The sequence below is a fragment of the Labrus mixtus genome, chromosome 21, assembly GCF_963584025.1.
Source record: "Labrus mixtus chromosome 21, fLabMix1.1, whole genome shotgun sequence".
NCBI lineage: Eukaryota > Metazoa > Chordata > Actinopteri > Labriformes > Labridae > Labrus > Labrus mixtus.
This window is the reverse complement of record NC_083632.1, coordinates 11,284,398-11,300,515: the sequence shown is the minus strand read 5'-3', so window position 1 is coordinate 11,300,515 and position 16,118 is coordinate 11,284,398. Positions and strand designations below refer to the sequence as shown.

At 39.6% G+C, this 16,118-nt stretch overlaps 2 protein-coding genes across 4 annotated transcripts in view; one reads left to right on the top strand and one right to left on the bottom strand.

The window, feature by feature from the left end:
- Positions 1–16,118, bottom strand: part of afap1l2 (actin filament associated protein 1-like 2) — a 40,796-nt gene that overhangs the window by 16,213 nt on the left and 8,465 nt on the right. For all 3 annotated transcript variants that reach the window (XM_061028693.1, XM_061028690.1, XM_061028691.1), the window contains exons 2-4: positions 9,493–9,621; positions 5,806–5,871; positions 3,453–3,544 (exon numbers count right to left, since the gene is read on the bottom strand). In XM_061028693.1, the coding sequence (XP_060884676.1) occupies positions 3,453–3,544; positions 5,806–5,871; positions 9,493–9,621 (287 nt within the window). The remainder of the gene's footprint in view (positions 1–3,452; positions 3,545–5,805; positions 5,872–9,492; positions 9,622–16,118) is intronic.
- LOC132955725 (kelch repeat and BTB domain-containing protein 13) lies at positions 1,017–2,699 on the top strand. The gene has a single exon (XM_061028696.1). It carries the CDS (start codon positions 1,107–1,109, stop codon positions 2,613–2,615), a length of 1,509 nt encoding a protein of 502 aa, XP_060884679.1. The 5' UTR covers positions 1,017–1,106; the 3' UTR covers positions 2,616–2,699.

The following is a 16,118-nucleotide window of genomic DNA, read 5'->3' as shown; positions in this document are numbered from 1 at the left end:
GCGTCCATTTGTGTTCTTCATATGGAAGACTTTCGATACCCTGTGGTCACTTCAGCCACACACACACACACACACACACACACACACACACACACACATATACACACATCCTCACCACAGAAACATTGGGTAGGGGGAATGGATTGGGGAGTCAGAGCATAAATAACAAAGCTAGGGGGGTGTAAGGAGGCTGAGGAGGGTGTGGTGGAGGGGCTTTTAGTAAAGAGTGGGAAAAAGAGCCCAAAAAACGAACAGTCGGAGGAACATGGAAAATCCCTGGTTCCCATGCCAAGAATCCGGCACAGTGAAAACACACACACATACACACACATACTTAGAGTGTATCTAAGAGCCTGCTGGGAGCAGAGCAGAGGAGAAGGTATTGATAAACAGTATTAGCTTTAGGAGACCTCATCTCTACGTATATCACTTGTGAAAATGATTTAAAAACACTTTTAAAAACACACTAAAATGAGAAATGTTCTCATAAAATTTGAATCAATGATAAAAATGGAATAAAACTCTTAATTGTAAGGCAGGAGGCATTAATAGCTCACATGACACACACTCTGCAACAACTGTATTTATTTTTCCATCATTGTGTCTGCTTGGGAAAACTTTAACCTCCTCTAAACCTTGCATATTTTTGGTTCAACGTTTTGGTTTGCATCTGTGTTTACGAGGTACAAACTTACTACCCATAAAAAAAAAAGGAATAAAACAGAAATAGTCGTGTAAAAGAAAAACTGGGTTAAAGGGATAATGCTTGCAGAAAACATAGTAATGAATAATTCAGCAAATGCTTATGCTAGCCAATTATACGGCAGTTATGATAATCACCAGCTGCATGCAGCCACATAACCACGTAGTGTGCATGTCAACAGTTTTCCTTTCCCTGCCTGACGCTTGCAAGTGGCGCAGCTGCTATCTATAGTCCGACTCTATTTTCAGACCATGCAGACAGGACGCAATGGAACTCACACAAACCTTTATTTACCGTCCAGATCTGCTGGAAAAATGGCTAATCTACACTTGAGTCACATGCGGAGTTGTCTCTTAAGAACCTGTTTTAGGAAGAGAAAAGACCCAGTATTTCAGGAGGGATCATGGAAGTGCCTGAAGGCCTGGGAGTTAACCAGGGTGTTCATGCTGAGAATTCGACCCCTGATCCGGAGCACCAGGCGGGCATGGTGAGAGTGAAAGTGGAGGAGAGCTGGTTCACTGTGGAGCAGGCCTTGCTAGTAAGAAACAGTAGCTACTTTGGTGCTCTCTTCCGCTCTGGGATGACTGAAAGCCACCAGGATGAGCTCCACCTTAAGGGGGGAGTTTGTGCAAGGGGTTTCCTCATCGCCCTTGCTGTCTGCAGGGGAGAGATTCCCACTCTAGCGGACCCGGATGAGCTTGTAGAGGCCGTAGAGTGCGCTGCTTTCTTGCAGGTGGAGCGTTTGGTGCTGCATCTTTGCGACATAATTGACTCTGATAACTGCCTATTGCTCTACCATGCGGCCTATATCTTTGGGGTGCATGCACTCTTTCACAAGGCTGCCCTTTTCCTTTGTGATGCTTTCGAAGATTTGAAGGAAGCAGCAGAGAGTACAATCCCCGAAGAACTTCTTCAGCATTCTCAATCATTATCCCCTTCCTCTTTTATCGCGATAGGCACACATTCTCCATCAATGGAATCGTTGCACGACTCCTTCAGAGTTGTTTGCTACCTTGATGAAAAAGCAGGAGAATGGAAGCATCTGACCAACCTCCCAACTCTGTGCAGCACCTCCATGGCTGGCGTGGCGGTTCTTGACAATAGATTGTATATTGTTGGGGGAGTTTATGGTTATGGTAAGGACACAGTGGATGGAAGCTTCTGCTACGACCCCGATTCAGGAGTATGGACAGCTCTCCCGGGACCTCAGCAACCAAGATATGACTTCACCTTGCTGGGGCACGAAGGGCAACTCTATGCCATTGGCGGGGAATTAAAAAAACGGACAATTTCCACAGCTGAGAGTTACAATGTTGAGACGGGAGAGTGGGCTTTCATTCAACATGCACCAAGACCGGTAGCTTCTGCAGCTTGTGCTGTTGCAAGACGGCGGATGTTTGTCTGCTTCTGGAAACCACCAGACACCACAGATATCTATGAATACATACCAGTGAGAAACGAGTGGAAACTCGAAACCACGATGGTCAAACCTCAAAGTTATGGCCACTGTATGGCTTCTCACAAGGACAATTTGTATGTGATGCGCAATGGGCCTTCTGATGACTTCCTGCGCTGCTTAATGGAATGCTACAACATTACGACTGGTCAGTGGACAGCCATGCAAGGAAACTATATCAACAGCAAGGGGGCGCTGTTCACAGCAATGATAAGGGGTGACTCTGTGTTCACAGTTAAGCACATGTTAACTCTGGTGTACACCATCACTGGAGATGAATGGAAGCCTCGCAGGCAGATGAAGGGATTTCCAAAGAGTGGTTCACTTTGGACGTGTTTACTCAGGCTTCCCAAGTCGGGACCAGTTACACCACAGCTGGAAGCAGAAGGGAAAGAAGTAGTAATGCCTTTGCCAGACACATCCGAGGGATTTGTGGAAGCTTTACTGCAACTGTGAAACTGCTGCTTGAATGGAGAACAATGCCATGTTTTTTTTTTCAGGTTTCAAAAATAGATCTACAGATTAAATGATACTAAATGATTCTGGAGTTGCATGGTGACACAAATGTTCTTCATTTCAGTCCATTCACTTTCACTTCACACACACACACACACACACACACACACACACACATCTCAGTCCTTGTCCTTCCTGAGTGCTGACACTAAGCGTTTGTTCTGATTAGCAACAGCTGCTACTGTAGTTTATATTAGGGGAGGCCACTGTGCATGTGTGTGTGTGTGTATGTGTGTGTGTGTGTGTGTGTGTGTGTGTGTGTGTGTGTGTGTGTGTGTGTGTTAGCAAAGTTCAAAGGCACTTACGGGATCTTCTAAACCCCTCATTCTCTACGTTTTTCCTGAAGTCACACTGGGCCAATTCAGGAGCCACCGGCCTTGCAGCCGACATAAAACACACCACAGCTCTTTCACACACTCTTGGATTCTGACTTCCCAAGTTCTGTAGCCCCCTGAGTGATTAAATACCTGTTTCTGGGGGAGAATTGATTTCACACAGCCTCAGGCTTGTGACTCTGAGAATTGTGGGAAATGTTTTTGGCTTGTACGGCCACAGATTCAAAACCAATGCAATTCTGTGGCAGCACTTACCAATCCATAGTACATAAAACTTAGTGAACTTTCTCATGTACTTTGTTGGGTACAGCAGTCCTACTGAGGTCAATTATGCTATTACAATTTCCATGAGAATGCCAGAGGCTCAAAAAGCTTTGTGTAACAGGTCAAATTATTTCACATGTTAGTCCACAAAGATGAAACTGAGCTGGTTATCACTTACTGTTCTTGGTGGTGGCAGTTCAGGAAGGCTCTTCTGTGGGACAGGGACGTATTTTGCTGCTTTCCCATTGACCAGGGAATTTGATCTGTCATCTATGTCATGAAATCATAGAGAGGGAGGTCAGTTATTAACAGATACATCAATCCTTACATTATTATTGCCTGTTGTAAAATGAACAAAAGGTAATAAGGTATAAATTAAAGATATGGGATAACGGAAATAGTCCAAATTCAGTAATTTTTTATTTGCACTATTTCCAGATGTAAACATTTACATTTAAGAACTTTTTGGCACCCCTAAACCTGGCTGGAACCCATATCATATTTACAGACGAAAAAACGTTTTTAATTTTTTTCATATTATTTTCTCATTGATTTATGATGGCCGGCTTTTAATAAAAATCAGTGGTTACTCATCAGAACAGAGCACAATTTTATTGTGAAAATAAGAATCTTATCTTTGTCTTAAACGGGCTGATTTGTGTCTGCTTTAAAGCAGACAGAAAAAAGACGAGACATCTGACACATTTGACTTTTCCTCGGGATCAACAAAGTATCTATCTATCCATCTAAAGAAAAACAAGACTGAATTTAAAAATCATTAAAGCAATAATTGAGAGATCTTGTCTTTGTGTGATTTGTATCATTTTTGTCCCAAGAGAATTTCATGAGACTAATATAAGAAATATATAATCCTAATTTGAGATCTTATCTTTGCGTATTTGAAAAACAAACCATTAACTTTCAGATGTTTAAGTGGTCTAAGTAAACGTTTGCAAACAGTTTTTTTTAATAATACTTCTTGTGTCTGTGAGTTGCACAGACTTTATGTAAATAAAACATTTATTTAGAGAGAGCGAATAGTGTCCGAAATGTTTTAATTTTATTTTTGCCGAATGAGTGCACTATATAGTCCACTACAGAGAACTCTCTATGTAGTGAGTAGGGGATGAGTGTGTGATTTCTGACACATCCAATGAGTTTATTTTGCTTATACTTTAGCCAAGAGCTTTGTGTATGTATCGTCACATATTTTACATTTGAGGGAGGCCCTTTAGACAAGTGTGTTATTCTCTGCAAGTATGTCATAATACAAGAAAAAATAGACCTGTGGAGCTCATGACATTCAGGAGAAATGGCTCAACATTTTGAGCGGTGTACTTTTGATCTAGGTAAATTCCTTTTTGTTTGATAATGAGGATGGGGAAAGAGCTCAACAGAAATAAAACAAAGAAGTCAGTATTCCAAAATTCCCACATACTGTTATTAAAGCAAACAGATAGGCTAACTAGAGCTTAAATAACTGTCAATTATTTTATTTACAATGCTTCAAAGTGACATATAAGTCTAAAATGTAGGTTCTTCAACTTTAACTGACCTAGTTAGTTCATGTTTAGCACACCACCAATGATTTAGACACCTTTATTCTCACATCTCACCCCCCACTTTCATCTGCCTCTGCAAAAAAAAAAACATGCGGTTTTGCTAACGTTGCTGCTGAAAATATGTGTTCAGTCTAGTGCTCACTGAAACCACATTCTTCAACACTGTCCAAACAAAACAGGTCAGTTTCAGATGGTGAGGAGCTATGAAGAAACAGACAGGAAATGGGGTTGAGAGGAGGGGAGTTTTGGGGTGGGGGGACAGCTGCTGCTTGTGGCAGCTTATTCTCATGTCTGCTATTCACTTGAATCATGTCAAGTTGAGAATGCGCTGCTGTTTGACAGACAATCCTATTTTTTCAGAAACCAATCATTTGGCTTAAGCTAGCTAGGTGCTAGCTAAATGGATACATGTAGCGGCATAAAGAGGGACAAAATGACCATTCAAAACTTCAATAAATGATGTAAAAGCTTGACAAAAACCTACATGAATATTGTATGTGTAATAATGTTAAGATAATAAATAGTAAAAAAAAATGGGAGCCCTAAACTACACCTAAACGTAAGAATAATTTTCTGAAAATGTTTTGCTAACTATTAGCTTAACTTATTACCTATTTAATTTTTATTTACAAGAAATAGACTCGCAGACTAGCAACTTACTAGCAACTCTGAAGCTTTATTTACATGTACAGTCTTGTTTTTTTGTGTTAGCAGGCTAACATTTTAAAGCACCAAACAAAAAGTACAACTAAGGCTTATTGGATGTCAAAGGGTTTCCTAGTGAATCGTATTTCAACACAAGAGTCAATTTAGACAAAAATTAGCCCTGATGTTAAGGGTATTTGACATAAATATTCATACTTAATTAAAAAAGCAATGCATTCAATGGTTGCAGTGCACTGTAGAAATAGTTAGAGAGGTTACCCAAGTGTGACAAATATACAAATATATGGTCAGGAAAACAAGAACCTTTGTCGTCTTTGTCCTTGTCACTAACAATGACCTTGTTCATGTAGATGTATTCCTCATCAGCACCTGCACAAAGACAGTAAAATATAGTTAGGAGTTGATATATTTACTTATGGTATTGTGCAAATAGTAACCTGACCTACTATCATCATGTTTAACCAAAGAAAGTAGAAGAAGGCATTCAAATACCACAAGATTCATAACTATAAACCCTAAGCGATTCATGCAGATTCTTACTATTTTAAGTATATCAGTTTTAACATCAGCTACATTTGATAAAACTGTACACAATGAAAGTAACTTGCAGCACTCAGTCCACCTTAGTTTCATCATGTTTTACAAAAGTCCAGGAGAAAAAGAGGGACTGGACCCAAACAAGAGGCCTATTGTTCAGGCAGATAGGCTCATTTTCGACACCCACCCTCACCGTTGCTTGCATTCATCAGACATTCGTCAGAATATTCCTTGCAGACACAGATAGTTCACTGTTTCAATTCTATCTTTGAAGTTTGGAAGATCTTATAAATAAATATACAATGAATTTAGTTTGATCCTATTAGTTTGTGGATTTAAGGACATAAAAAGTCACAAAGAGTGTTTGATAAAATTGAAATGACAAAGAATAACATTGTTTTTATAGCTATTGTGACGACCCTGCTGGTTGCTTGTTTTTTCTGGTTGGCTGTTTGTGTGTTTCAGGTGGGTGTAGCTGGGTCTTCTGGGATTGGAAGCACCTGGGTCCGGTGTTCCCAGTCCATAAGAGAACACTTCTTAATTTTGGGAGAAAGGGAGACAGAAAGAAAGGGAATGAGAGAGGCTGCTCCCCAATGCTCCTTTCTTTTGTTGCTTTTTCCACACAACATCTCACTAATCCTTCACTCATGCATACACCCTTTCACAATTGACTTATTTTCTTATGTGTAAATAAATGTAACCTATTTTGAGAGTAACTCCTTGTCTCCTCCTGTCATTTGTCAGTGTCTTTGAGCTGGCCGTGACACTATAGTCTCCTGTTACAACAATCAAAGCACAGTGATGAGGAATAAAAGTTGTACATGCACGGTCATAGAGACTTCATTTGACTTATCTCTACAGTCATATGTAAATGCTTCAGAGTAAATGAAAGCACTGATATCATTTAGGAAATAAGCAGGGATGATGAAACCTGGTGTCATACACCATTGCTGACATAAGCTTAGTGAGAAAATGACTGTGTTTGATTTAACGCTGGCCTCGACATGGAGGAGTGATTGCTGGGGAAGACATCGTCATACACCACATAAACAATATGAATGAATGAGATTCTTTAAAAACAATAAACCCTGTGGTTTTACGCAACAGATGGTTACTGTAACCTGTTATGGGAATTTGTTCTGGAGCTGCAGGTCATTTTCATTGAATTAAATATTTTTTCGCTGACTACGATTATAACCGGAAGGGGAACCAACCAGATCTCTAACCCTGGGTGATAATCTAGAGAAGGTTAGTCTTTGAAATAGATATCGTGAGGTGAAACCAAACAACAGCAGAATGAAAACGATGTTTTGCCTGCACAGTGGAAACAGATTTTTCGGGGGAACTGAGTTGAAATGCTATTTATAATCCGCTGCTTGAAGGAAGTGAGCTTCCCCAGAGGATAAATGCAGCTTCGGAAAAATGATACAGCTCGGAGCCAGGAGAGGAAGTACGAAGAGACAAGTCCAGGAGCTGAACATGGAAAAGCCTGACTGCTGGTGTGTGTGTGCATCAGTGTGTGTGTGTGTATCTGTGTGTGAGAGACAGAGAATGAAGGAGTGAGAATAGCAAAACCCCTCTTGATGGGTTTAAAACTAAAATCTGACTCTGAATTAATCAGAAACAGCCATCATATTGTTATAAAAATTCAAATAAAGCAGTGATGTTTTGCCAGAGTGGGTTCTGGATGTTAAGGTCTAAAGTTAGCTAAAAGCTTTGTAACTAGCGGCTGAGGCTTGGACGAGGCTCCATGTAGCACTGATTCACATAGTTAGTTGCAAAATGTCGAGGCACCATAAATCACAGCAGCCCACCAGCAGTTGCCATGTTTTCATGTTGAGCGCCAGAGCCATTGAGCAAGCAAAACAAACTTGTCGTCAGCTGTTTGACAGGATACGTTAACAGGCAATGCATCATTTTTGATGAAGCAAGAGGCACTTCATTGGATTGTTATCAGGGTAAAATAAGTAACTGCAAACTATCCTAGAATAAAGAAGTCATACTTAAATTATGCAAAGAGAAGTAGAAAATACAGTCAAATATGTTTTTCAGCTGCCAAAATGAGCTAAACGACCCCAAATGATTTTGTTAAAAGCAGCTTGCAAAGAATAATTATGACATGGTGGTCAGTGAGAGTTTAAAATAGCAAAATAATACCAGAGTAGTTTGCTTGATAGCCCCTCTAGTGAAAAGGTCGATGTAATACATGCACAATGAATTGTGGGAAACACAAGGCACGACCACATGTTACATAAAATGCTTTGCAGAAAGGCGGACTTACTGCCAGAGTGACCCCGATTAAAACAATGTGGCTAAACCTCAAGCAATTTAACTGTCATGTCATCATAAATACCAAAGTATTAAGAAATACACATAAGGAGTACTGCGTATATGCTTTGAGTCAACTATTTTCTTTTTTTTTTTTTTAGAATTGGCCAACTAAGATTTGCTCATATAATATGCTACTTGAACTCCTGATACATTCAGCAGTTAATGGGAATGTGAACCCATGGCAAAGAGCAGACACAATTTTATCCCTGGAATAAAATATTTTTGTCAAAAGAGGAATCAACAATTGCTTGAGGCTCAACCAATAATGCTATCTCACTTGTTATAATGCTCCTCTATTGTCATTTTTCTGGTACAGCTATTCTGCTGTGCGTTGATAACAATATCTGGGTCTCCTCTTTGAAACCTTTTACTTCCTCCTATTCTTTGTTTTGGCTGGGCTTAGCAAAAGAGTTGTACACAAATTCTGTAAAACATCCTAAAAACTCAGTTCCTGAATTTGTAGCAAGTTTCACAATTGTATTTGTCTGGACTTTCACATTTAAATATTAGCAAATTGGGTTAAGGGACTCTGAAAGGTGGTATTCAGGTATTCACTCTTTAAACTTAACCATCTGATCTGACACTCTCTAAGTAAAGGGAAGATGGATGTATTCCTTATTGAAATGATAAGAGAGTGTCAGTATCTACCATTTTAATGCAAATATGGGCTGTACTGCAAAAAACATCTGGGCCCAGCTAGTTGTAGGTAAGTCTAGTTATGATCAAGTTATCTGCCTGTTAAGAGGAAGTCTTTCATTCCCTCTGCTGCCAAGTACTTGTTCATGGTGGATTAAGCGGATTCTCTTTAAATATGTTATACAAAGAGAACAGGATAGACCTGCAATGGGTTGCACCAGCTATACTCTGTTCAAATGTAGCCTATAGTTTGGACATATTTTCATATTTAGGCAAGAGTTCTACTACTGACTGTCCAGTGGTTGCAGGAGCTGAGAAAGTTCAAACATAGGCACAAGTTACAACTTAAACCTTACTTTAGCCAGTGGTGTGTCCAGAGGGGAGACCAGGAGGGGTATGTTCCCCCCTTGAAATCTGACTGGCCACCCCAGCAACATAACATTGATATTTCCGCTATATCTTCTATTCTGAGGTTTTCTTTCATACCATTAGCGGTTCTGTAGGACTGGAAGAGATCGGAGAGCAAGCCCTTTTGGACAGTCGCGTTCCCGCTCAGCTTCTCTTTGTCCAGGATGAGCAGGAAGCGGTGGAGCTCCATCAGGAGCTGATCCAGCACTGGAAGCACAGACAGAAAAAAATGGGTCTCAGATGTATAGCATGATAAAAAATGTCTATAACTTATTGGTATAAGAAATTTATTGGAATGGATATTTAAGGAATTATTGAAACAATGGCTATAGACCAGAACTGTCACACAAACACAAAAAGAGCCATGAGCAATATAAAGCCTGTGAGGTTTGAGGCAGACATATTTAGTATATCATAACATAATTTATGTCTGAGAACAAAGGATTAAAACTAAATTCAGCTGCTAGCTTCTTAGCTTTTTCATTCTCACTGCTTGGCTTTTATGCTGTATGCCAACAACTAACTTGGGAAAGACACCTCAGAGGGTCTCAACTTGAAACAGCCAATAAACCATCAGACTTTATGTCATTCAGTCATTCCTCTCGTTTAGTCTCTATAGATAGTTCCAAGCCTGTCTGAGGTTGTGTTGGGAGTTGCACGGGTTAAGTGAAAGGTCAAGTTCAGCAGAGGGAGGAGCTTGGTTCGAAGTTGGCAGGGCCACTGTGTCTGGGTGCAGCCCACACACATCCTTCAGGGGTCAGCGCTGAGCTCACAGGCTTCTCCTCTGTGTGGGGAACTCTTTGTGTGTCTCTTCACTGTCTCTCGGCCTAGTGAATAGGCCCCTTGCTACAGTGGGCCTCAGTGTGGGAGCAATTCATAAAAAGACCTGACAAGAGGGGGATGAAGAAGAGAGGGACTTTATTAAAGAAATAAGGTGTGGCCAATATCAAACGGGGGGCATACTGTTACTAAACAGTGGAATGTATGAAATCCTCCACAGAATGTAAGACATTACTTTTGATGTTTTTCTTTAGATAGGTCTTTGCCAGAGGCTTTTTCACTTCTTCCCACCTAGCTACTGTTAAAAATAAACCACAAACTTAACCCAAGAAGAAAATCATGAACACCAACAATTCAATTAGAACTAAATCCATGTTAACGTACATTAACTGGTTGCAGTACCAAGTAATTTGGTTAACGTTGTATGAGTGTTTCTCCCTTTTTCAACAAAATAAAACAAAGTCAGGACAAAAGCATTTCTTTTAACCAATAATAGTTCAACATTCAAAAAAAACATGTGTTTGCTTGTATGGTTAGTAAAAATCTCACAACCTGTGTGTCAAGTAGCCTAGCTGTAGAGCTACTCTGAGCAGATAGCTTATTTTAGCATATAGCATGCAAACTGAAATAGTAGACAAAGCTAGCCTAGCTCTCTCTGATGCTGTCACAAATACAGCTTCTTTCCTGTTTGTGTACAGGTAAAAAAAAAATTGTTTATTTCAAGGCTTAAACATATTGGCATAATTGAACTAACAGGAAATGAAAAATGACTGCTAGCTAAACCGTAGCTCAAATACTTGTACTATTAGGATAAATATGCTTCAAATTTCTAATCTTTTCAAATAGTATTCTTCACTTTAACACATCAGAAGAAGTGCAGCTAAACCTGTATTTGGCTGCCAAAATGGCAAATGTTAGCCTAGTTAGCTTGACATACTAATGTTTGCAGCTCATGTGATTTAGAAGATCCTTTGGTCTCTTAAGACTTGAACTCCACTCCTATTCAAACATTGCACAACTCTTTTTAATCTTTCAGTTTGTTCTCTTTAGTGACTCTTCCCAGCTAAAAGTGATCACCAGAGGCCCTCTCACCTCCCTCCTACACTCCCACACATCAAAGGGGGAAGTTTTGCAAAATAAGGTTTCAGAGACCCCATCAAGCTTTGCCTTCGGAGATGACGAGAGGCTTTCCCAAAACTTCAGCAAGCTGAGTTGTTTTTAATGACTCCTGCTCAAGCTGAGTCAACTTCTGCTGGGAGGCCCTGTGTAGGAGGACCTTCACTGGAAAACATCACTGGATGGACACACACACACACACACACACACACACACACACACACACACACACACACACCGAATATGTAAAGTAATTAAAACCAGCTTGATAAAAGATCCTTAAAAGCTGTCAGTGACTCTTTTGTTTGGATATGTAACTATATTTATTAGAACCACACATATTTACTTTAATTTCATTTCCAGGGGTTGTTTAGCTGCTGATGTTTGGCCCCTCAGAATGAATCTAAACATTTTTACAGCTCCTCCTCCTTGTGTGTTTGCAGAGATTGACACTGATGGCCTTTTGGATTTGGGGACCCTGGGAAACGGAGTCAGCTGACAGGACAGGGAGGTCTGTCTCTGAGGGCTACGGACTGGCCAGAAGCCCACTGCACATCGAGCGAGCGACCGCAGCCTCCACTGCATAAACAGTTCACTTCAGTAGACCGACCAAAAGGAATCAGAGCGATTGCCAGACTGTGTTTTTTATTTAAAGTATTTTTCTGAAAGGGAAGGTAAAGAATAAAATAATAAGTGCGCTGTACCACATTAAAGCTGTCTGAATAATCAGTCTAATTTGAGGTTTTCAAACTACACACTACATCACGCAAAAGGTTAATTTCTCTTCCTCACGCCTGAGGCTGTACTTCCTGCTTTTCTTCAGTTTTTTTTACTTTGATTCGTCCCCCACACCTGAGATATTCCCCTTATATTGTGTTTGTTGAAGAGGTCTGATACATTGTCAGTTATGTAGGGTGCATTTTAAAAGCTTGATTGACTATCGACAGAAGAATGAAACTAAAGAGGGAGACTTAAGCTCAAAGCTACTGTGACAAACCTTCAGAGGCAGACATTGATGTTTTTATTTTGGGGGATTTAGTGGAATTCTTTGTTGAGTATTTTAGTGTAGGGATGTTTACATTTTATAAAGCGCAGCAGGTGCACCGGTTATTCGCGCTAATCACGGCTAGTGTACGTAAAGGACGACAGACAGGCTTATGTCTGCATGGGATGGGAAATTATAACGGGGATGGGGTACTTTAAATACAAACTTAAGGCCAGGGTCCTCTACTGCTACAAATGCACACGTGGTCTTAAAAATGAAGAAACCAATAACAGGCACAGGTACACAGACAAAAAAAAGGGGCTTGAGCCCCTGCTCTTTTGCCGTCTACAGAGAAAATGCCCTTTTTAAAAATAGCTTTTTTCCTGTTTGCGTACAGTCTGGCCCAAAGAACAGATACATTTGTTTTAATGTGAGTATCAGGTCTGGAAAAACGTAATCAGGCCAGTGCGATGCCCTCTCCTCCATCCTCTTTTCTGCTCTAGCTGCGAGTGCATGCGCCCTTGCACGAGCTTGCATGCATAAGCCCTCTGTCAGTTCGACAGCAGGAGTGTGATAGATTTCTGAGTAGGGTTAATGTCCGGGCGGGGATAAAAAAAAAAAAAACACTCCAGATTTTTCCAAACCAGTAACAAGTAGAAGAAGTTAGACCCTGAAGTAACTTCTCCAAAAATGTTGAGTCATAAGAGTTTGCACATTTGTCTTTGTGGTCATAGGTGCTATTGTTTAATAAGCAAGCTATTGTTTAATAAGCCATTATTGTTGGCTCACATGGTATGCTTTTATGTGCTGCATTTAGACAGACAGACAGACAGCTGCAGATAATGAATAGGAGAAGAAATGGAGAGGGATCAGCTGATGACGAGAGGTAAACAGTGCCACTGCTGATTATACTAGGCTATCTGAAAAGGTGTCTGATTGTTGGAAAACAATCACTAAAAACATTAAATTAATGGTAAAAAGCACTGAGCTTTTTTTCCATTCTGATCATTCAATTTCTAATGAAAGCTGGTGTGCATCCAATGTGGAGGTACACATCACAGCTTTTCATTTATTCAAAGATGTATTTGAATTATTTGAAAATTAGGTGGCTACTTTGCATAAAATAGTATCAAAACAGAGGTTTAGTTTTCAAAAATTCCTCCCCCAAGAAAGCCCCACAAAGTCTTCACTACCCACCACATAGTAGTAAGATAGATTTAATATTAGATGATCAATTAATTATATGACAATGACACAGTGGGAGTGGCCCCACAGTAATATAAAAATTAAGTTTCTTGCTATAGAACCTTTCCTTAGACAATGTCACGAAAGTAGTCATTCCAGGTGTTAATATATTTTAATTATTGGGAAACTTTTGTGAATTGTGGCCCTTGTCCCTCTAAATTTATTTGCATGTCTTCGACCCTTAAAAAACAGCCTTATCTTTTGCCTAGCTCCAGTGATTGCTACAACTGGGTGATGTCCAATAATAATTGACATATTTGACTTGTTTCCAAATAAAATACTGCACTGTGAACTGAGATCTTCCCCACACACATTTATTTTTGTGTGGATTTAAGGAAACAGGTGACTATTCTAGCTCTGTTGTATCATCTTGCTACAGTATAATACTGTTCTTCTTTGTAGAGATGGCCCAATACCGATTTCAGCTGTAGTAAAGCTGGCATTGCATTTCATTGTGCTGGCTTCTCATACAAACAGGAAGCAGCAACATCTGTAAGGTTTTCAAACTAAATATTTAAAAACTGAAGTGCAAGAATTGTACTTTTTAAAGGACTTGTTCGATCTTGTCTCAACGTCGTGATGTAGACAATCTGTGGGCCCTTGCAGTTCATTATGAAAGTGATACTGTACAAGCTAAAAATGTTAAGAGTGCCCAACGATCTTTCTTAAACCGTGACATTGATCGACGCCGTCAGTCAGATAGAGGATATGTAAATTACGTCAATATCAGTCCCGATATCAATATTAGATTGGATCTGTCACATCTCTACTTCTTTGTGTATTTTGTTTTGTCAGCTTCTTCTTCTGCGTTTGCTTTTTTAATAGTAGTTAGCAAACAGTTCCAAGCAGTACCGCCACCTGGATTTGGGTGTGGACTCCCATGTGGGACTGCCTTTTTTTCTCCCCTCAGATGTATTGGTGATTATGACTGCATGCACCAAACCATGACGTTTGAACCGTGATGGTTCGGGATGACTACAAATACCGTTACAGGCCTAGCGTTCACCACAGAGGGCTGAAGAATCTCGTCTGATTTCAGTTATTTTACGCAAAATATGAGAGTTTTATTAGTGCTCAACTCCATCTGTTCGCCTCGACTGAACCCGGCAGTTGTGAATAGAAAATGCTTATTCTATCAATTTTATCCCCAAATGCTTTTTATTAGCCTCCAAAAATAACCAACAGAATCTGTGAATATCTGTGAATGCATGTGTTCATAAGCCCATCTGTGCATCTGGACAACAAATGATGATTTCTTTTCAGTTTCAAACAGGCGTCAAGCACAGCTGCTACCCTCATGTGTATCCTGTGAGGAGGAAAATGAACAAGTTCCAACTAAAGGAAAAGATTTGGATTAGCATCTTTAAAAATAGATGTGATTTTAATATATTGGATGTAACTGAGGCGTAAATCATAATTAGAACCTTGAGGGTGATAATAAATCATGTCAGCTGAGAGATGAAATTGGACAGCTTTGTAAAAGCCCATGTTAAAGTCTTTCAAAGAAGAGATGGAATTTCTCTTGGGTCTGTCTCTCTTGGGACCATTCTCTTTGATATATTCGAACAATGCTTTGATGACATTGAGGGTCTTGATGATGCTGCATAGTTTTTTCATTATAACTAGCTCGAGAATCTGTATTAAGACTGGCTCACCACATCTTAGCACAAACTGAGGCAAGCCTTTAAAAAAAAGAAAAGAACTGTAAAGGCATGTCCTCTCGATTCAATCAAAGTTTCTTCCAAGTTAAACAAGGCTGATGATACACTTCTGCTAACTGGTTGAATCTGTGCAAACACATGCACTGTGTAACTGAATCTAATAAGATTCCCATAGTTTTCCCAAAACAGCAAGAATTACCTAAACTGAGAAATAATGGGAATGTAATATAACACTTAGTGTAAACCCCTTCTTAGTGCTTAGTTGAGCATGAACGGGTGATCCCTGTCATCACTAGCATGTTCAACAACCCATAAAGTTGAAAACAAACTCAAATCCTCATTATTTTACTTCCCTTTCCTTTAATACTAACATGCACGTGTGTAATTCTAGCTGTTTATTTTCATACTGAAATCAAACTGGGCTCAGTTTCATACTACCTTTACTTTAAATATTATTCCATTTATCTGTCCTACTTTCAGAACAACTCCAATCCCAGCATATTCATTCATGCTCTCGGAAATGTCAAATTCTTCACTGATTCTTCTCTCAAGCACTTTAATGTGCTATATCAACGGAGAAAAATTCAAGAAATTACTTGAAGCATATCAATACATGTTTTAAAGGCTTGGCAAAGTGAATAACAAAGTTAAGATGCTTGCTGTCGGCATGTTTAATATAATTAATCATATTGTATTAAACAGATATTTCGTGAATTGAAAACAGTTTAATAAGCAAAACAACAAAAACAATTCTGACATTGTACTCCTCTGCTGAGTTAACGTGATTGGATAAAGAAGGGACATTAAATCAGTCTTAACTCACTGCAAAACTCATCGGTCTTCATCTTAGCAAGCATTTTGAGAGCTCATAAAACTTGTTTACAACACAGCTAACACCATTACTCATGACAGAGGTT

Excerpts from the sequence above, each read along its gene's own strand:
- LOC132955725 (XM_061028696.1), top strand. The coding sequence starts at position 1,107 with ATGGAAGTGCCTGAAGGCCTGGGAGTTAACCAGGGTGTTCATGCTGAG.